At 56.4% G+C, this 20,561-nt stretch overlaps 1 protein-coding gene across 2 annotated transcripts; it reads left to right on the top strand.

Annotated features, from left to right (window-relative positions):
• The first annotated feature begins 1,965 nt into the window (after positions 1 to 1,965).
• On the top strand, positions 1,966 to 18,646 carry AGAP2 (ArfGAP with GTPase domain, ankyrin repeat and PH domain 2). Of its 2 annotated transcripts, XM_069490075.1 has the most exons (19): positions 5,235 to 6,906; positions 8,539 to 8,597; positions 9,196 to 9,283; positions 9,459 to 9,544; positions 9,689 to 9,836; positions 10,852 to 10,986; positions 11,324 to 11,433; positions 11,862 to 12,020; positions 12,179 to 12,265; positions 12,693 to 12,797; positions 13,232 to 13,394; positions 13,583 to 13,702; positions 14,485 to 14,613; positions 15,518 to 15,577; positions 15,810 to 15,958; positions 16,061 to 16,151; positions 16,257 to 16,479; positions 16,616 to 16,871; positions 17,051 to 18,646. In XM_069490075.1, exons 1-19 carry the CDS (start codon positions 5,736 to 5,738, stop codon positions 17,291 to 17,293), a joined length of 3,582 nt encoding a protein of 1,193 aa, XP_069346176.1. In that variant the 5' UTR covers positions 5,235 to 5,735; the 3' UTR covers positions 17,294 to 18,646. The 2 variants fall into 2 exon arrangements, with proteins under 2 accessions (XP_069346177.1, XP_069346176.1); XM_069490076.1 differs by lacking the exons at positions 5,235 to 6,906; positions 15,518 to 15,577 and adding an exon at positions 1,966 to 2,125 and having other exon boundaries at positions 17,051 to 17,842.
• The last annotated feature ends 1,915 nt before the right edge of the window (positions 18,647 to 20,561 follow it).

The following is a 20,561-nucleotide window of genomic DNA, read 5'->3' as shown; positions in this document are numbered from 1 at the left end:
TCCAGAATACTCAGAGGAGCCAAATATTGAGCTATTTAGCCCGGCTACGGGGGGCCCCAGGTTGGGCACGGCAACCCTCAGCAAATCCTCACACGTTTCTGTGTCCGCTGGTATACATGTCGTGTCCCATATCCTCTCCTAACGGGGTGTGACTATGCCAGAAATTCAGTGTGGAAAACAGCAGCCTGAGGCTGGCTCACATCTGTATGTTACAATGCTACAGGTGCACACACGGTGTGCTCAACATCTTTGGAGGACATGCCTGATCCAGAGCTTGCAAAAAATGACAAAGGGAGGAGTCTGGGATGTGAATAAATGAGGGGAAGGAGGAGTCTGCATATTTTCACCTGGGGCTGGGTTGATCCATAACTATTATTAAGTGCTTTGACACGTGTCCTTTTCATGGGGGTGAGGAAAGACAGAATTCCTCTCTCCCCCAGGAGAGAAAAGCAGTATTAGTAGGAACAAAAAAGATAAACCTCCAGTCAACTGCACAGGATGATTTAAGTTTGTGTGTTCTTAGATTCCATGACTGCCTATGTAGTCCATGACTATACTAAGTAGTATAGTCTTAAGACTAGTCAGACTGCATGGGTTCCAACTTTGCCACTTACTAGCTGTGTATCCTTTGGTCAAGTGCTTAAACTCTCTGTGACTGTTTCCTCATCTGTAAAATGGGGATAAATAATAATATACCTACCTCTTGGGTGGTTAATGTATGTAAAGTGCTTAGAACAGTACCTGGCACATGGTAAACACTCAATCTTAGTTTTTACTGTTCAGGCCATTTTACAGATTCCAGTGGGTAATCCCAATCTCAATTGCTTCATCTCCAACTACACAGATATTCACATAGTTATAATCTCTTGTCTTTCGTAAATTAGTATCTAGAAGATATGCAGGAGATGAGACACTTGGCCAGGCCAGAAAGGTTTGAGTCTTGAAACAAAATAATTAGGTTCAAACTGCCCACCACCTCCAACCTCCCACTCCCTTGCTCCCAGCCCCATGCCCTTCCCACCTGCAACCCCCATCTTTATTCTCTCCTTCATTTCCTCATCCACCCTCTTCTCTTTCCCATCCTAAATCAAGGGCAGGACAGTGGTATTAGGGAGAAGGGAAACCAGCTGGCAAGCATCTTGGTTGTGTGGTGTAGTGAAAAGGGTACCAATATTGTAATCAAAAGATCTGGATCCATGTCTTTGACCTCTTACTAGCCTCTTTGAGCTTCCGTTTCCTTTTATGCAGAATAGAGATAAATAAGCCTACCCCTCGGGCCTGTCATGAGGATAATACATATGAAAGTGTGTTGTAAACTATTAAATGTTATAGACATGTTGATTATTATGAAAGTAATTGAACATGCAGCATGGTGGTTTTATCTTGAGCCTCTTAAACAGGAGGTGGTCACAGTGGGTAGCTAATCAAGGAACAGTTACATTGCAGGGCACATTGGGCTGTGTAGACAGGCTGGTGAGTACAAGCGTGTACTAGAATGCAGGGCTTTGAGGGTGACAGACCAAGTGTGTGTGGATTCCTGTGAGAGTTTGAGACAACACAAATCTGCAGGTCACCAAGAGTTTGGGATTGCACCTGGGACCTGGCTCGCCATGTTCTACTGGAACCAACACCCATTTTAATTAACCACCTCCCACAGGAGGCCCTGGGCCGGATGCTTGTTAAGGTCTCTCATCCACCTGGCTGGGAAATCCTAGCAGGGGTTGGCTGGCAGAGCTGATGGGCCAACACTAGGGGGGGTGTGAGGTACAGGAGGCAGAGCTGTCCCAGGCTGTGGGTTTGAAACTCACCAGTCAGGAAGTGAGGCCGACAGACAGACGGAAGGGCGGGCAGGGGCGGGGAGTTCTGGGGCACAGCAGAAGGGGCCTTCTGGGGTTCGGGGGCTGCAGGGCCATGGATTTCAGGGCCAGAGGTTGCTGTTAGCCTGGCAAGACAGGTCTGGGCAACATGCATACCCAGAGGCAGTTGGCTGTAGCCTCAGTGAGAGCAGAAGTCAGACGACATGAGGTGGCCAAGCAGGCTCTAAGCCGCCTCAGGAAGCTAGCAGATAGGGTGGACAACACTGAACTTCGGGACAGCATCCAGGCTTCACTGGACAGCATACGAGGTAAGAGAAGGGTCAACCTCTAATTTGGGTGTATTGGGGACCAGCAGGGGCAAAGAAGGATTAGCTGTGTCATATATCACTTCCCAATCAGCTACTTCCTAGTCTCCAAGATGGAACTGGGACTCTGGGGAAGAATACATTTGGTGAAGATGGAAAAAGACACAGGAGGCGTCATTCTTCCTTTTTCCCCAACTCTTATCCTTTCCCCAGGAGATCAAAATACAGGTCACTGTTGAGCTGACCTTCTTGGCAATGGAGAAGTGGGTGAGCATGGGGAAGACGGGCTGTGACAGACCAATGGTGGATTCCGTCCCTGCCTGGGGAGTCCAGAGCAGGAAGCAGTCTGGGGCAGGAGGTTCTGGGACTGGATAATGTGTTCATTCCCAGGACCCACTAAGGATCAGTGACCTCTTGTTCTCCAGCTGTAGAGAGAAACATGCACACGCACACACACGCTGAAATACAGCACAGAGAATCTCAGGCTCTCAGGCACACACTAACACTCACACACCATGGACTGTAGAGCTGAAGTACAGAGAAGTCCCCAGGACTTCTTGGTCCCCTCTCTTTCCTTTGCTCCTGTTCCGGTCTTCCCCCCACACACCTTCCGCTCTACCTCCTTAGTGCCATTAGAGCAAGTGATGACAACACAGGGAGGAAGTGCTGCCATGGCAACACCATCCGCCACATCCTCCTGCATACTCTAGCTTTCAGTCCTGTGGTGGGGCCCTGGCAGGAACAGCTTCTCTCCATCCACAAGGGCCCACCGCTGAGGAACTGGTGGAACTGGAGGTCATTTCCAGCTTGCTCTCTTCTCATTCACCTCTGAGGTAGCACAGAGCTAACAATAGCAGGTTTCCCTGCTCATGAAAGGTGTCTGGTAGAAGCACATCATCCATTTTCAGCTGCCCATGGGTGGGGGGCAGGAGGGTCAAGAAACCATTCTTTCCATCAAGGACACCTCCTGCTAGACCTCTCTGCTGGTAGAGACCACCCGAGCATAACTTGGGGAAGGAAAGGCTCCTTGGGATTCCTAGTGGAACAGTCTGATCCCTTCCCATTGCCCTTCTGAGGCTAGTGCCACTCTCGCCTCCTGTTCCCCCACCCTTTGCCAATAACTACACCTGAAACCTTCCCTGACAGCCTTAGTGGTTGGAAAGGCAGACCTGGTGAAGTGGCCCATGGGGCCTCCTAGGGAGAAACTCTAAGCCCCACCCCTGTTTAAAAAAAAAAAAAAAAAAGGAGGAGGAGAGAGGTGTAGGCCAGGTAGAAAAGCTCTGCTTAGCTCTAAAGAAGGAGGTAGTGAGAAGGGGTGGAGGTGGAAATCTCCGAGAAGTCTCTGCTTTGTACAAGTGATTTGTTCTACTCCTTCCCTAAGAGTTGAGATTCTGTTCCCATTGAACATAAAGGAAAACTGAGGCCATCAAAAGACTGAAGATTAAGCCAGAACCAACAATTGTCCTTCACTCTCTCCTTCAGAGAGGACTACTAAGGGGTTCTCCTGTCCTGGGATGGTGTCATCCTGATTCTGCAGAGAAGGAGGGAGAAGCTGCTGACCCCAGGGGACAGAACCATGGAGGGATTGGGTACAGGCCTCTGGGAGAACAAAGGGCTCCCAGCATCCTGGTTCAGAACCCCCCCACCCTCACCCCCCACCAGGCCGAGCTCGCTGGCTCCTGCCTCCAAGAGCCGCCCACGGCAGCACTTATTATAGTCTCAGCTGCGTCAGGAGGGTGGGACGCCAAATCAGGGGACTGCTGAGACTCCCCAAGTCCTGGGGAGAGGTCTCCAAGGCTGCAGAGAGACCTCCCCCTCCCATCTAACCCTACTCCCAAGGGGTCTCAGCCTCACTTTCACATTGGCCTAACTGCTTCCCGACTGGAGGATAGAGAGCCTTGAACTCCAAGGCCCCTAGAAGAGTGGAGGACACAGAGCAGACAGCTTCCATTCAGTCTGCCTACCTCCTTTTTAACCTTCTAGAAAGAGTCCCACCCAGCAAACCTCAGGAGACTGAATGGGAACCCAAAAGAGGTTGGCTGCCGCTGCCTCAACTGAAGGGTCCTTATATTCTGGGAGCGAAATCTCCCACACATGGGTAGCCAGGTGTGAGGGTGGTGCCTCCACAAACCCAACATCCCCAGCCGGTCACCCACCCACCATACACACGGATCCTTCCTCTCTGCTTATTCCCGCTGTTTCTGAGGCACTATTGGAGCTACAGTTGCTATGGAGACTGGATGCATTTTGGTATGGGGGGTATCAATCGTAGAGGCACTCCTTCTCCCTTCACCTGGAACTGGAGCCTTTGACTCACCCTGTGGCCTGGGCTCCTCCACCCCCTCCCCCAGGCACACCATCTCTTTCCTACCCTGCTAAGTTCCATGTTTGTCTCCATCCCTGGGGAACACTTTCCAAGTTCACTTTAGGACAATTGGGCTCAAGTTGTGACCCCCTCAGAGTATCAGGTGTGGGGGTGTGGGTGGGAAAGGGAGCTGGATCATGAGAAATGTCAAGTGTTTAGGTACCTAGCAGAGACAAGGGGTCCCAGGAAAAGGATTTCAGGGTCCCCTACTTTCTCACTTCAGCTTCTGCAGAATTGGCAGTGACTCTGAGTTGGCTCTGTTCACAGCTGTCTGTCCACCCAATAAATCGATTTTCACCCTTGTCCCTAAATGCCACACCCCACAGTGGAGCTTCCTAACCTTGTTGTGCAAGAGGAGGGGGCTAGGTTGTTTGAGGAGGTGAGTCCAAGTCCCAGGAATCCAGCCCAGGATTTGGGAGGGAAATCCAGTCCTGGATTTTGCACCGCCCTCGCAGACAGCGGTGCTGGTGGAGAGAAGGTGGAGGGGGGAGATAGGGTGGGGGGGCTGGGGGCCGCCTCCTCCTCAATGTGAGGGGAGCGCCCGGACACAGCGCGCATCCGGACCGAGCCGAGCCCGGGCGAGGCCCCCGGACTCTTCGCCAGGATCTCACGCCCCTCCCCTCCCAGACCCCAGACCCGTGGGTTCCCACCCCCCTCCGGTTCCCTCCTTCCTCCCCCGCCGCCTCCCGTATCTCCATCCCCAGCATCCTCCCCGCGCCCCTGCGAATCCCCCGCACGGCCAGCCCGACTAGCTTTCCACCCTCCTCAAGACCCCCTCTCTCCTACCGCATCCGCAGCCCCTGTCCCTTGAGTCCCCATTCCCCGCCCCTGCCTCCCCCGCACCGGTTCTTCTTTTCCCTCAGCCTCGGGTCCCCTTTTCTGCCCCCTTTTCCTTCCTCTCCCCCATTTGCCCCCACTACTGTCCTCCCCGCCCTCCCCCTCCCATCTCAGAGCCCCCACCCAGGCCGGGGTGCACGGTCCGGCGCGCCTCTCTGGAGCAGCACCAAGGTCCCGGGGCTCCAAGGGGGTGGGGGCGCAGGGCGGGGAGCATGGGGAGGGGGCGCCCCATGTGATGGGAGGGGGGCGCAAGCGGAGGCGGCGGAGGCGGCGGCGACAGCGGAGCCGGGCTGGGGGCTCAGCGGGGTCCGGGGTCTGGGGGCAGCGAGCAGGGCGGCCCCATGGCCGGGCCCCCCTGAGGCAGTCCGGGGGAGTCCCCTCCCCTCCCCAGCTCGGGGGTCTCTGGGCCCCATGAGCCGGGGCGCGGGCGCGCTTCAGCGCCGGACAACGACCTACCTCATCTCGCTGACCCTGGTCAAGCTCGAGTCGGTGCCTCCGCCACCGCCTTCTCCGTCTGTGGCCGCGGCCGGTGCCCCCGGGGCCAGAGGCTCCGAAACCGGGGATCCTGGCAGCCCCCGAGGCGCGGAGGAGCCGGGCAAGAAGCGGCACGAGCGTCTCTTCCACCGGCAGGATGCGCTGTGGATCAGCACGAGCAGCGTGGGCGCGGGGGGCTCCGAGCCCCCGGCCCTGTCCCCGGCTCCGGCCAGTCCAGCCCGCCCAGTCTCCCCTGCTCCTGGCCGCCGCCTCTCCCTCTGGGCCGCCCCTCCCGGACCCCCGCTCTCCGGGGGGCTGAGTCCTGACCCCAAGACCGGGGGTGGCCCCACCTCCTCCCGGCGCCCCCTACTCAGCAGCCCGAGCTGGGGGGGCCCGGAACCCGAAGGCCGGGCAGGCGGCGGCGTCCCTGGCTCGTCCTCCCCGCACCCTGGCACCGGCAGCCGGAGGCTCAAGGTGGCGCCTCCTCCGCCGGCTCCCAAGCCTTGCAAGACCGTGACCACGAGTGGAGCCAAAGCCGGCGGGGGCAAGAGCGCGGGTAGCCGCCTGTCATGGCCCGAAAGCGAGGGCAAGCCCAGGGTCAAGGGGTCAAAGAGCAGCGCCGGGACTGGAGTTTCTGCCCCTGCCGCTGCTGCCTCCGCCGTCGTCGCCGGAGGAGGAGGCGCTGCAGCCGCGACCTCTGGTGGGGTCGGGGCTGGGGCTGGAGCCCGAGGGAAACTGTCCCCTCGGAAAGGCAAGAGTAAGACCTTGGACAACAGTGACTTGCACCCGGGACCGACTGTCACCTCTCCTCCTCCGCTAACCGTCCCAGCAACCCTGACTCCAGCCGCTGCTGTCACTGCCGCCTCCGCGCAGCCCCCCGGGCCTGCACCTCCTATCACTCTGGAACCCCCAGCTCCAGGGCTGAAACGGGGCCGGGAGGGGGGCCGAGCATCCACTCGTGACCGCAAGATGCTCAAGTTTATCAGCGGCATCTTCACCAAGAGCACAGGGGGGCCTCCTGGCTCCGGGCCCCTTCCCGGACCCACGGGCCTGTCTTCTGGCAGCGGGTCCAGGGAGCTGCTGGGCGCAGAGCTCCGTGCCTCCCCTAGTGAGTAGGGTCAGGGCCTGAGAACAGGGAGGGGAGGGCACGTGGAATGCTCAGCTTGGGGTGCGGGAGCGGAGCGCTGTTCAGGAAACTGGGGAAGCTTTCCTCTTGGGTGGGCTGATGAACCAGGTTCGCTCCTCTGCCAAGGACTGGGGCAAAGAATAGGAGGTCCAGGAGCGGGGTGAGTAGCTACATTGTGCGACATGAGATGACTTGATTTTAGAGGGACTGAGAGAGCCTCAGAGCTTTCTGGGAAAATAATGCCCTTGGTCAGCAATTGCTGCTCCCAGAGAAGCCCCAGAGCCTACTTCCAGCCTCAGCAGGACTCTGGGAGAGAGGAAACGGGGCTTTGCCTGGTCTAGAGGGACGTTGAAGGTGAAGGGGATGAGGAAGCCTCAGTTTCCCCTGAGCACTTGGGGCCGGTGGCGTGACAGTGCCCTTGCAGGCAGCTCCTCGCCAGGGACAGGTCTTCACCTGGGCTGAGAACAGACTAGTGATGTTTTCCGTGAAGTGAAGGCGGACTGGGCAGTACGCGAGTGCGCGGGGGGCTGGAACGTGCCGAATATTTAAATGTGAAGTGAGAGGTGAGGACTGCAAGCCTCAACTCCCCCGCCGCCCACCCGGCCCCGGAGCGGCGCTGAAACCCGCCTGGGGCTGACCCCGGAGTGAGTCAGGGGGGCGGAACTGCAGCAAAGGCAATTCTTACCCCGGGAGACTGGGGAGGCGGCACGGCGAAAGCAGTGTTGTTGTTGTTTTTTCCGAGGGGTGTATATTATTTTATTTTCTGGAGGAGATAGGCAGGGGACTCTTGATTCGGCTCACACTCCCGGGAGGGGAGGCGGGCCCGGGAGCGGAGGCGGCCCCTGGGGTTTGGCTCCGGAGCGGGTGGGAGCAGATGGCTCCGGATCCCAGAGTTCCCGCCGCAGCTGCGGCGCCCCGGGAACGTCCGGCCAGTGTCAGGCGCGGGGGCTGGACCCGGCGGGCGGAAGGAGCGTCCTTTCCCCCAGGCCTGTGGCTTCTCTCTGCCAGGGGATGGAGCCCTTCCCCAGTTCTTCTGGAGGGCGCTAGTGGGAGGGCGTGGGAGAAGGAGGCATAGGAAAATCCAGGCTGTATCCCTTGGGCTGTGGGGAGGGGTCAGGCCCACAGTGCCCGATGACCTTGAAAAAGGAGGGAAAGTCCTCACCTCAGTTTCTCTCCTGTGAAATGGAGATGGAGGAAGACCCACTCTCTTCTGTGTTCCAGCACCTCCTCCCAGGAGCTGCCCTGGGAATCAGTAGGTCAGGGAGGAGCTCCTCTTCTATTCTCTTTCCAGAGGGAAGAACCTGCCACTATCAGAGCCCTGGTCTCCCTGTCTGGGGCAGGGACTCACGTTTGGGGATGTGCTTTAAGGGAGATGCCAACTGAAGTATTTTTGTCTTGCTGGCTCCGTTGCTAAGCAACCACTGAGCGGCAGCAACAGCTGTGGGGAGAGCGGCTGGGATGGGAGGACTGGGGACCACTCTCAAACCTATCTGTTCCGCACATCTCTCCAGCACAGGGGGGTTAGGGGAAGCCGCAGAGGGAGGAGGGTGGCTGAGGGTTGGGAGTCCTCCTGGGCTGGAAACCTCCCCACTTACTCCCCTTCTCCCATTACAGAGGCCGTGGTCAATAGCCAGGAATGGACTCTGAGCCGCTCCATTCCTGAACTGCGCCTGGTAGGTAACCCCTTGCCTGTAAGGAAGGCTGGCCTCCCACCCACTGCTTTCTCAACTCTCTCCCTTTCTCTCTGTCTGTGAGAATAGGGAATCATTTTCCAGTTCTCTTGAGAGTCTACCTTCATAACGCCATCCTGGGGCTTGCCACATCCCCACAATTTTTTCTTCTTTAGTCTTTATCCTCCCATCCCCTTTGCTCTGTTTGTCTGTGGACCTCTCCAGGACCTCTTCCCTTTGGCCCTTCGTGTACTTTGTTAGAATGGGGTAAAACTTTCCAACTAGTGCCTAGAGCTGTGACATGCCACACACATACAGGTCTAGTATGTTTCCTAAAGAACACAACACACACAAAAAAACTGGTACTGAATTGCTGACATTTTTCAGCTTGTGGTCCACTTTGAGCTTTGGAATCATTTCTTACCACAGTCATGCCCTGATCCTCCCAACTGCTGTCTCCTGACTGACTGTCGTCCAGTCCCTGTAGGGCCCTTGGATGATTTAACATTGCCAGTCCCTTTGTGTTCTCTGGAGTGTCCAAAGCCAAGCATCCTGCCTTCTCTTAATTCCCACAATCTCTGCTCTGCAACCTTGCCCTCAGGGTGTGCTGGGTGACGCCAGGAGTGGGAAGTCATCGCTCATCCACCGATTCCTGACCGGTTCATATGAGGTGCTGGAGAAGACAGAGAGTGAGTTCTCAGGAGCCATAGTAAGCTAAGGATTGGGATGAGGGGTCAGGAGTAAGATCAATGACTAGGCAATATGGAGATCAGGGGGAAGGATGAGGCCACAATAGCTGAAGTACAGGGAGCATGGGAAGGTTTTCACCCCTGACCTATTGCCTCTTCTGACTCTTCTGAACAGGTGAGCAGTACAAGAAAGAGATGTTGGTTGATGGACAGACTCATCTGGTGCTAATCCGAGAAGAAGCTGGGGCACCTGATGCCAAGGTGAGGGGTGGAGGATGGGAGCGTAAGCTGGCTTGGGTCAGCGCTGGCCAAGGAGAGGGCTCTGGTTCCCCAGGTCTCACTTGAGACAGTGTCCACAGGAATAGACCTGTCTGACTCTCCATTTGCTCCCTCACCCCCCGCAAGTTCTCAGGCTGGGCAGACGCGGTGATCTTCGTCTTCAGCCTGGAGGATGAGAACAGTTTCCAGGCTGTGAGCCGTCTCCATGGGCAGCTGAGTTCCCTTCGGGGGGAGGGACGAGGAGGACTGGCCCTGGCATTGGTGGGAACACAAGGTAAGGAGGGGTGGGGGAGCACTGCTTTCAGGGGAGGCCCTGAGGAGGCCACGGAGGTATTGTCCAACATGGGCGACAGCTTGATAAGGTGTGGAAATGGCCACTTGGATTCCAGTAACCTCCTGGAGGGAGTCTTGTCTCCAAAAAAGGGAATTGTGAAACCAAACACAAACTTCCCAAGGTCTGAAGGGGACCTCCAGGGAAGAAAGGACAGTTAAAAGAGCCATCTCCATTCCTCCCTGAGATCTCACCTAGCTTGTGTTCTCACACTGCCATTTCCTGGTGCTACCGCCAAAGAACAGAAAATCTCAAGTCCTAGTGTGGATAGAAAGCCTTTTCCATCTTCCCTTTGCTACAGCTGGGTCAGGCTGACACCTTTTAAAGGAACTTATCTAAAAACAAAGAGAAAACACAAAGGAAATAATGGAGAAAACAAGAGGACAGAAAACCTTTTAGTTGTCAAAGTAGTGACTCAGGCTCTCAAACTCTTTGCCAGAGCGAGGAAGGCTTTTCTGCACTCACCTGTGTGAGCTGGCAGGACTTTCCATCTGAGTGCCTGCTCTGCAGGTGGCTGCCTCTACCTGTTGCTTGCCTCCTGGCTTCCTGTTGCAGAGTGAGCAGTCCACCTGTTGCCCATGGACACCCACACTTTTCCTAGTTCACATGCCGAGTGTGTTCTCACTAGTTCAGGGATCGGTGGGTTTACAGGGCAAGGTGATTATCACTCATGCATGAGTCTCAGCCATTTCAGACCTTGTCAGGAAGTGCCACTCACCTCTGGAGTATTCTTTGAAAACAAACACACACACACACACACAGCTCACCCAGCCAACCCATATGTGAGCTGGACCCAGCTAGGGCTTATACACTCCCATTCCGTTTGGTCACAGGAGGGATGTTCTTTCACACTCCATTCCCAGTGGGCCCAGCTGGAGCCTGAACACAAGGGAAAGGGAATCCTGAAAAGTGGGAAAGGGCCCCTTTGTCCAATCCTGCCTCTTTCCTGTCCCCTCAGACAGGATCAGTGCTTCCTCCCCTCGGGTGGTGGGCGATGCTCGTGCTCGAGCTCTGTGCACGGAAATGAAACGCTGCAGCTACTATGAGACTTGTGCAACCTATGGGCTCAATGTGGATCGGGTCTTCCAGGAGGGTGAGTGTGCTGATTTCCAGCATGTGTGGGGTGCCGGGAGCTGGAGCCCTGGGATGTTCTTAGAGGTAGGGTATCCAGGCCTCTCTCTGTGAGTGACGTTAGCCTCTGTGGGAGGGAGGAGAGATCAGGGAGGCCAGAGAAGCTTTGCTTAATAGTCACAAGGTCTTTCTAGGCTGGAGGAGCTGGTGAGGCCACAGGTGGCATGAAGGCCACAGTGACAAGAAGTTGGGGCCTATATTATCTACTGGGGATTTCTCAAAGCTGGGCATGGAAGGGTGGTCTTGGGTATATCTGGCCTGCTCACACCTCTTCTCCCTTCCACTCCTCCTCCCTTCAGTGGCCCAGAAGGTGGTGACCCTACGCAAACAGCAACAGCTTCTGGCTGCCTGCAAGTCCCTGCCCAGCTCCCCAAGCCACTCAGCTGCTTCCACCCCTGTAGCTGGGCAGGTGAGTTGGGGTTTCAGAGTACACAGAGGGGGTGGTAAGATGCAGAGGAGGGGCTAGGGACCCAAGGACAGGTACAGAGCACCCAAAGCGGTTGGGGGAGCAGGGGAACAGATGGAAATGGCAGTGAAACTATTTGTAGAAAGAATGTTGGACTGGAAATCAGCCAGGTTTGAGACACCATTTGCAATGTCCTTGAGCAAGTCACCTCCCAAGGTTATCAGGAAAATTATATAGCATAATGCTTATGAAGTCAACCTTTGCAAAATTTAAAGCACTGTAACAATGTTAGTGAGGATTTTTTATTAATGATAATATAAATAAATGGTGAGGAGATCAAGGAATGTCTCAAATTCCCCATAACTAGATGTAAGTGTAGCTTGGTGGGATAGGGACATCTCAGCCCTGCTAACTCTTCCATATGCATTCAGGCCAGTAACGGGGGCCACACTAGCGACTACTCTTCTTCCCTCCCATCTTCACCCAATGTTGGTCACCGGGAGCTCCGAGCTGAGGCAGGTGCAGTGGCCGGATTGAGCACCCCCGGGTCCCTGCACCGAGCAGCCAAGCGCAGGACCAGCCTTTTTGCGGTATTGGACATGCTGACCACCCCCATCTTCCTGTCCCCTGTCACCTGCCCATCTTCCCTTGTCCTGCACCCCTCTGTTGGACCCTTCATCTGTCTTTCCTGTCCTTCCATCAGTGTATCCCTCCATCCATCCTTAACTGATTCCAATAACCATTCCAGAATCGTCGGGGTAGTGACTCTGAGAAACGGAGCTTGGACAGTCGGGGAGAGACAACAGGGAGCGGGCGAGCCATCCCCATCAAACAAGTGAGTGGGGCCAGGCGCGGTGGTTCACACCTGTGATCCTAGCACTCTGGGAGACCGGATTGCTCGAGGTCAGGAGTTCGAGACCAGCCTGAGCAATAGTGAGACCCCATCTCTACTAAAAATAGAAAGAAATGATCTGGACAGCTAAAAAGATATATAGAAAAAATTAGCCGGGCATGGTGGCGCATGCCTGTCGTCCCAGCTACTTGGGAGGCTGAGGCAGAAGGATTGCTTGAACCCAGGAGTTTGAGGTTGCTGTGAGCTAGGCCGATGCCACGGCTCTCTAGCCCGGGCAATAGAGCGAGACTCTATCTCAAAAAAACAAAAAAACAAAAAAAAACAAAAATGAGTGGTACAGGGGCTGGGCAGGCTGAGGGCAACTGGTCTTAGCTGGGTTTTCTCCCACACGTGTCTTTCCACACTCCAGAGCTTCCTACTAAAGCGAAGTGGCAATTCCTTGAACAAAGAATGGAAGAAGAAATACGTGACCCTGTCTAGTAATGGCTTCCTACTCTACCACCCCAGCATTAACGTGAGTGGCAGAGACTGAGCCACACTGGCCAGCCTTGGATGCCCTTCCAGCTCTACCTGTCCGTACCTCTGACAAGCACTAACATCACTTCTAGGAAGCTCTAGTCCTGTTCTCTTAAGTTTAGCAAGCATGTGTTAAAAGCCCACCATGTGCCCATGCCAGGAATGTAAAGGTAAATACATCTCTGCAGGAACTTTCAGTCTAGTGGGAGAGCACTGAGGAAGGGCCTCTCCCTGGCCTGCTATTCAGGGAATTCTTTCTGGAGGAGACAGTCCTGGGCCACATCTGATGGGCCCGCACCCTAGAAGCGCATCCTAACCCCGTCAGCTCCCAGGGCCCTCCCCAGTCCCTCTGTATCTCATACTGTCGTCGAATGCTGCCCACACTGCCAAGGACCCCAACTTCCCTGCACTCTCAACCCTGTACCCCTCCAGGATTACATCCACAGTACCCATGGCAAGGAGATGGACTTGCTAAGAACAACAGTCAAAGTCCCCGGCAAGCGGCCCCCGAGGGCCATCTCTGCTTTTGGCCCCTCAGCCAGCATTAACGGGCTGGTCAAGGACATGAGCACTGTCCAGATGGGTGAAGGCCCTGGTAAGTGGGGCTCATGACACAGGAGCAGGAGAGGGGCCAGGGCCGGGGGAAAGGGGTAGGAGGGGTAAGAGGGAAGTGGGCACTGGCACTGGATAAGTGGGAAGGTGGTTGATAAAGAGGGGGACCCCATGGGGAAGCAGCCGGCAGACAGAGAGGCTCACTGAGGTTTCATATTCTCCTTCCAACAGATGCCACAACTCCCATGCCAAGCCCAAGCCCCAGCCCCAGTTCCCTGCAGCCACCACCAGACCAGACATCCAAGCACTTGCTGAAGCCAGACCGGAATTTGGCCCGAGCCCTCAGCACTGGTCAGTGGGGACCACCCTCCATCTACTGTCTTACAGATCCAAATGGGGGGTGGGTGGGAAATGAATTCTGTGTGGAGGCTTGGAGGCTGGAATGAATGTCTGAGTGAACACATGGAGCCCCACACATGAACGCCCGTCTACCTAGTGCCAGGCTCCAAGCTCAGTCATATCATGTTTGTCATAATGGTTAAGACAAGTGGGCTCCAGAGCCAACTGCCTGAGCCCAAGTCCTGACTTGCCATGTGGGTAAGTTACTTGACCTCTCCATGCCTCAGTTTCCTCATCTGTAAAATAGACACAATAGTTGCTACCTCAGAGGGTTGCTTTGAGGCTTAAACAAACTGAGAACATTGTCCAGCACATAGTTAGCTGTTAGTGTTTGGCATGCTTGAATGAATATATATATATATACACACACACACACACACACACACATATATATTTTTAATAGCAAGTAATATTGTAACAAATGATCCTCACAGCAGCTTTTTCAGGTCAAGATCATGATCCTCATTTTAGGGAGAAAGAAACTGAGGCTACGATTAAGTGATTTGCTTAAGGTTCAAGGCCAGTGAGTGGCAGAACCAGGAAGTGAGTGCAGGTCTGACTCTAAACCACTCATCTGCCCACCTCCCCAGGACCGATCAAGGAAGACCTGGGGAGGGACAGTTGAGGAGGGGCCCCCTAAATGCCAAAGCTAGCTCAGGAGAGGAGACAGGCTATTGAGAAATCAGGAAATCTGTGTAAGGGGCAACTGAGGCAGCTGTGTCCTCCTCCCTAAGACTGCACCCCATCTGGAGACCTGAGCCCCCTGAGTCGGGAACCCCCTCCTTCTCCCATGGTGAAGAAGCAGAGGAGGAAAAAACTGACAACACCATCCAAGACCGAAGGCTCGGCTGGGCAGGCTGAAGGTGAGGCTTTGGCGGGCGGTTCCACTCCCACCCTGGACCCTCATCCCCAACGTCAGATCCCTGGCCCAGCTCCTGCAGCAGGAGGAAAAGTGCCTGAGCTGAGCGCTTGACTATCGTTACCATTGTGCATAATTTAGTGGAAAAGTAGATGGACATCCCCCAGCCCCTGTTCTCCTCCCCTGTCCCCAGCCAATGCCTTTTTCTCCAGTAGTCTCCAGCCCCTGTTCTCAATGACACCCATAAGTCTGTAGCTCCTGCTCCCTCTCCTAGTGACCCTCTAGTTCCTGTTCCTACCCTCAACTCCACTTACCCGCCCCCAGCCCCTGCACTCAGAAATCCCCCTGATCCCCAGTGATTCAGCCCCAACCTCAGTGTCCCCCATTGACTCCTCAGCTCCTGGACTCTGTGACCACCCAGTCCCTGTTCCCAAGAATTTTCAGTGATGGCCAAATTCCCCCAACAGCCCTTGACCACAATGATCCCCATTCTTTTTCTCCAGGGACTGTCCCCCTCAGGCCCCAGGGCCCTCTCATCCCACCCTGTGACCCAGCTTCTGTCCCCTTGCCCCATGCTCACTGAGATCCTGCCCCTCCCTCCTCCTCCCAGAGCCCCAGCTCCTTACCAATCATGATAACCCGTCCCACTGCCCCTGCTCTCTGCCGGGTGCTCAGACCCAGGTTCCAGATCTGCCTACTCTCATGGCTCTTGGCTTCTGCTCCACTCTGCTCTGGGGCCACTGACTTTAGTTCTGCTTTCTCTCCCCATCTGTCTGTCCTGCTTTGTCTCTGGCACTCTGTCACTGTCTCTCTCCATCTCTCCATCTGCCTCTCTTTCTCCTTCTTTCTTGGTCTCTCTTTCTTCTGCTCTCTATTCTATCTCTATCTCCTTCGCTTCGGGAAACCAGCCAAGCGCAAAATGTGGAAACTAAAATCCTTTGGTAGTTTAAGAAATATTTATAAAGCAGGTAACAAGCGGGGAGCCGGGAGGGGTGCTCAGCTGGGTTGCAGAGGGGCGGGGGTGTCCCTGCCTTCCCCTGCATGTGCTCGGGCTTCCTGCTATCCCCCACCCTCTGCTTCCCCTACCCCCACTGCCCCCCTCCCAGGGGCTCGGGATGGACATCAGGGAGGATGGGTTTGGGAAAGGCAGCCCCTGCTTGAACTCAGTTCCTCATGACCCCATCCCATCCCCCCACCCAGAGGAAAACTTCGAGTTCCTGATCGTGTCCAGCACCGGTCAGACGTGGCATTTTGAGGCAGCCAGTTTTGAGGAGCGGGATGCTTGGGTCCAGGCCATCGAGAGTCAGATCCTAGCCAGTTTGCAATGCTGTGAGAGCAGCAAGGTCAAGGTAAAGGTTAAGGGGTGGGGTGGGTGGAAGGAGAGCAGAGCTGTCTGAGGAGAAGAGGAGGCTTTGAGGGAGAGTCATTGCCAACCCCAACCCTTTCTGCAGCTGCGCACAGACAGCCAAAGCGAAGCAGTGGCCATCCAGGCGATCCGAAACGCCAAGGGGAACTCTATCTGTGTGGACTGCGGGGCCCCCAGTGAGTGCAAGAGGGCGCAGAGGGGGCCTGGGAGGTGGCATCTCTGGCTGGGTTCACTGGAGTCGGAGATTGCTGTGAGAGCCAACTTCTGCACTTCCTCCCCAGACCCCACGTGGGCCAGCTTGAACCTGGGCGCACTCATATGCATCGAGTGTTCGGGCATCCACCGCAACCTGGGCACACACCTGTCCCGCGTTCGCTCGCTGGACTTGGACGACTGGCCGCGGGAGCTGACCCTGGTGCTGACGGCCATTGGCAACGATATGGCCAACCGCGTGTGGGAGAGCGACACGCAGGGCCGCACCAAGCCCACGCGGGACTCTTCGCGGTAAGCGTGAGGGAATGGGGGCGGGGGAGTGCGGTTGCTGCGGGTGTGCAGGTCCTGAGAGGGTCCCCTGGGTAGGAGGCAGAGGTCCTGGCTAGCGGTCCCTTGAGCCCTTTACCGTTGACTCTTGGTCTTGCAGGGAGGAGCGTGAGTCGTGGATTCGCGCCAAGTATGAGCAGCTGATGTTCCTGGCGCCGCTGGGCACCACCGAGGAGCCCCTGGGCCGCCAGCTGTGGGCCGCGGTGCAGGCCCAGGACGTGGCCACCGTTCTCCTGCTTCTGGCCCATGCGCGACACGGGCCACTTGACACCAGCGTAGAAGACCCGCAGCTCCGCTCCCCACTGCACCTGGCGGCTGAGCTCGCCCACGTTGTCATCACGCAACTGCTGCTGTGGGTACGTGAGTGGGGGGAAGGTAAAGGGGTCTTTGAGGTTTCCGTCTCTGGAACGTCTGGCGCGGGAGAGCCCCATCTTCCCCAAGGGACCCTGGAGATTGGCTCAGGAATCGAGGAGACGGCGTGCGGGTGTGGGTCCCCTGGGGGACGTGAGGTCACACGACCGTTTCCGCCCTCTAGTACGGCGCGGACGTGGCGGCCCGTGACGCGCAGGGCCGCACGGCGCTGTTCTACGCCCGCCAGGCTGGAAGCCAGCTGTGCGCCGACATCCTTCTCCAGCACGGCTGCCCAGGCGAGGGCGGCAGCACAGCCACCACCCCCAGCGCGGCCACCACCCCCAGCATTACCGCCACGCCCAGCCCCCGCCGCCGGAGCAGCGCCGCCAGCATGGGCCGCGCCGACGCCCCGGTTGCGCTGGTATAGTTGCCCACCGGGAGAGACACCCCTACCCCCACGCGTGCCGGGCACGACCACACCGAGTGGACCGCTGGACAGATGTACCCACCCACCTCTCCAATCCGCACCCTGCCCCACAGGAGCACTTCCTACCCCCACGAGGACACAGCCCCCACGCCTCCCAGAAGACACAAACTCACCTCCCTTTCCCCAGTGAGGCACGGAGACCCCAGCTCAACACGTCCCCTGTCCACTGTTCCACACTCGGATTGCTCCGGGTCTGCCCGCTAGGTGTTTGCGGAACGGGACCCCCGCCGCCGTCCGGGCTCCTGGGCGCTTGGACGTGCCCGCTCGCACCCTCTAGGGGCGAGAAAAAGACCCAGTCTTGCCTGTGCTCAACTATCCCACGGCGGGAGCCCATACCCAGGCTGGCTCCTGGGGCGACGCCACGCCAGAGGGAGGGGTTAGTACATAGGTAGGGCTAGCCCTGGGATTTGGGGCCAATTCGGGGACCCCACCCCTTCCATGCTGATCTCACTGCCCAGTGAAGGGGGGAAGGGCAGCGAGGGGCAGGACCCCTGCTGCTTATGGGGGTAGGGGGTCCCCAACCCTTTCCGTGAAAGGGACCATGAGGAGTGGAAATTAGGACGTCCCCCTAACACCTACCCATGGATGGAACCTACAGGGCTGGGGGGGAGCAAGAGCCTGGGTCCCTCCTCACTACTATCTTGGGAGGGAGAAGGGATGGAGCAGGAGTGGGCTAAGGGGGCTGGGGGGGGTCTTGTAATTTATTGCTTTGTTCCCCAACCTGGGGGCGGGGCGGGCAGGGGCGTGGGGAGGGCGTTTTGGGGTAAGGGAAGCCAAGGGTGGGCAGGGGGTGGGGTGGGGTGGGGGTGCTCTCGGGTTGTGAGTGTCTGTGACCGTGACTGCGTACCTGTGACTGTGCAGCGCCCGTGGTGATCTGGGGTAGGGGGCACCCCTACAATGGGACCCCTCCCCCATTGTTCTGTCCAGCCCCTCCCTCCCACCGGAGCAGCTCCAGACCCATCCATCACCCTTATGGTCCCTCCCAGCCAGGGCTGAGAGGATGTGAGGTGACTCGGAGGGTTTCCAGGTCCCCTTCCCCATCCCCAGAAAGGGGTGGGGTGGACTTACCTGGCCCAGCCCTGCCTCCCTCAATCAACCCAGCTCTTGGGCTGTCTGTGTCAGTGGTTTCCGGTCTTTTTTTTTTTTTTTTTTTTCTGGCTAAAATATTTTGCAAAGGAACAGGTAATTGGGGAGGGGAGTTGGGTGGGGGCAGGGGGGAATGCCCCCCTCATCTCCTCGGAGGCAGGTGGTGTGAATCTTCAACAGCAATTAAAGAGGAAGTGATTTTGTCTAGGGGGTGAGCTGCTGGTCTGTTTTTGAAGAGGCAGGTCAGGGTATGGCCTTGGTCAAGGTGGGGAACTGAGGTGGGAGAGGGCCAGACAGAGGTGCTTCCCACTGGGGCTGGTGGCAGGGCAGTACCCATGGGCACAGAGTGGTTTTATCATGTACAACAGTTCTGGTAAGCCCATGTAGTGGAAGGACATGGGCAGGCTGAGGCAGCAGTGGGGATCCTGGGAGCAGAGAAGTCACTGACTTCCCAAGAGGACCCTGGTTCTGGGGGAGAGTTGGGGTGTGGGGCAGGCCTATGGAGAGGGGTGAGAAGATGGGGTAGCCTTGGTTAAGATCAGGAACTTTGGAGATAGACCTGATTTTGAAACCTGGCCCTCTACTTCATAGCTAGGTGACCTTGGGCAGATGACCTTGGTAGCATCTGTTTATTTGTAGTCTGAAAAATATCTGTTCAGAGGGCACCCGGTAAGTACTCCTGGGGAGGGCTGCCCAGCCAGCCTGCTCACTTTGAGTAGAGGTTGTAATAGGGGCCCCTCCCCTGGCCCCAGTCAGGGTGCTCCAGAGGGAAGGGGTGGAAGATCTCCTGGGAAAGATTTCCAAGCTGGCTGCAGAGGTCCCTGGTGTCCACAAACTCTATGCCAGCTGATGCAAGCATTTGCCCACCTCTGTGTCAACAATGGAGCCACCAGCCCACAGCAGCCTGAGGCCAGTGCTGCCTCTAGGAGCTGTAGTACTGTTAAGCTCTGCATGTAGCCACTAGCACTATTTCTCCAGTGCAGCTAAAAGTTTTTGCCCCGGTAGAGGGGCTGGGCAGGGTGGTATTGAGCCAGCAGCCAGTGCAGGTTGGGCACAGCCACCACATGTGTCATCTGCCTCAAGGATGGTAGCACCAGCATCTTTGGGTAAAGTTGGTTTTGACCCTCGGTGCCCACCAGCCCCAAGATGTTCAGCTGCAGGTGTGCCACCAAACTGACACGATATGGTCATAGCACTGGGCCCAAGTCCGATTCACATGGAGGCTGCTGCTCTGCACGGTCCTTGGCAGGGACCTAGAATAGCAGCAAGTCCCAGGGAAAGGTGGATTCAGGGGTGCAGGTGCAGTGACAGGTATAGAGCAGGGGTGTGTGTGGTCTGGGTAAAGCAAGAGGAAGGGGGGCGAGTGGCAAAGAAGACTGACTAGAGGACCTGGCCGTCCTCCCTTCAGCTCAGAGACCAGGGACTCCCTCACTTCATCCCCACTCCTCAGAAGCCTGGAGTGTGAGAGAATACAGGGAGGAAACAAAAACCCTGGAAAGAATGAAATTCCCTGCAAAGGAAACTGCAGGCAAGCAGGAAGTTCCTTTCATTTCCAGCCAGTGAAAAATGGTCAAGCTGTTGGCGATCCCCACAGCAAACCCAACACCAAGTCATCCACTTGATTCTTTTTTTAATGGGGTGCATCTTTGGTCTTGTGGTAAACTGTAAAAGGTGGTAGTGGATGGAGTGACAAAACATAGAGCCTTCCAGGTTATGACCAAATAGGACCCTAGAAGGGTACTTCCTGGGTGGGTGAAGGAGACCTGCTGCCCCTTTACACCCACGCCACCTCCACAGCTCACCCTGGGCTCCTGGCTTGGTCCCTGTTGCCATCCACCAGCCCTCTCCCCACCCCTTCCTGGTTGCCATCTGCCACATACCCTATTCCCCTCCTTTTATTGGCCCTAGCACAGTTGGGGCAAACTGACCTCCATGGGAGTTTTGCTAAAAGCCAAAGAGAAGTAAAAGGAGTGATTGAAAGTACAAAATGATTAATATAGTGAGGTTCTAGAACTCAGCTTTCTGACGATGCTATGACTCCACCCCAATCAAATCAGACACCCACTTCTGCTCCAGCCTCTCATCCTTGCCATTCTACTGTAGCTTCTGATCACTTTTGGGA

Source organism: Eulemur rufifrons, chromosome 16 (genome assembly GCF_041146395.1).
Source record: "Eulemur rufifrons isolate Redbay chromosome 16, OSU_ERuf_1, whole genome shotgun sequence".
NCBI lineage: Eukaryota > Metazoa > Chordata > Mammalia > Primates > Lemuridae > Eulemur > Eulemur rufifrons.
This window is presented reverse-complemented; position numbering and strand designations above follow the sequence as displayed.

Excerpts from the sequence above, each read along its gene's own strand:
- AGAP2 (XM_069490075.1), top strand. The coding sequence starts at position 5,736 with ATGAGCCGGGGCGCGGGCGCGCTTCAGCGCCGGACAACGACCTACCTC. Across the intron at positions 15,578-15,809 it reads AAGAAATATTTATAAAGCAG|AGGAAAACTTCGAGTTCCTG; the intron begins GTAACAAGCGGG and ends CCCCCCACCCAG. Across the intron at positions 15,959-16,060 it reads GTGAGAGCAGCAAGGTCAAG|CTGCGCACAGACAGCCAAAG; the intron begins GTAAAGGTTAAG and ends CCCTTTCTGCAG.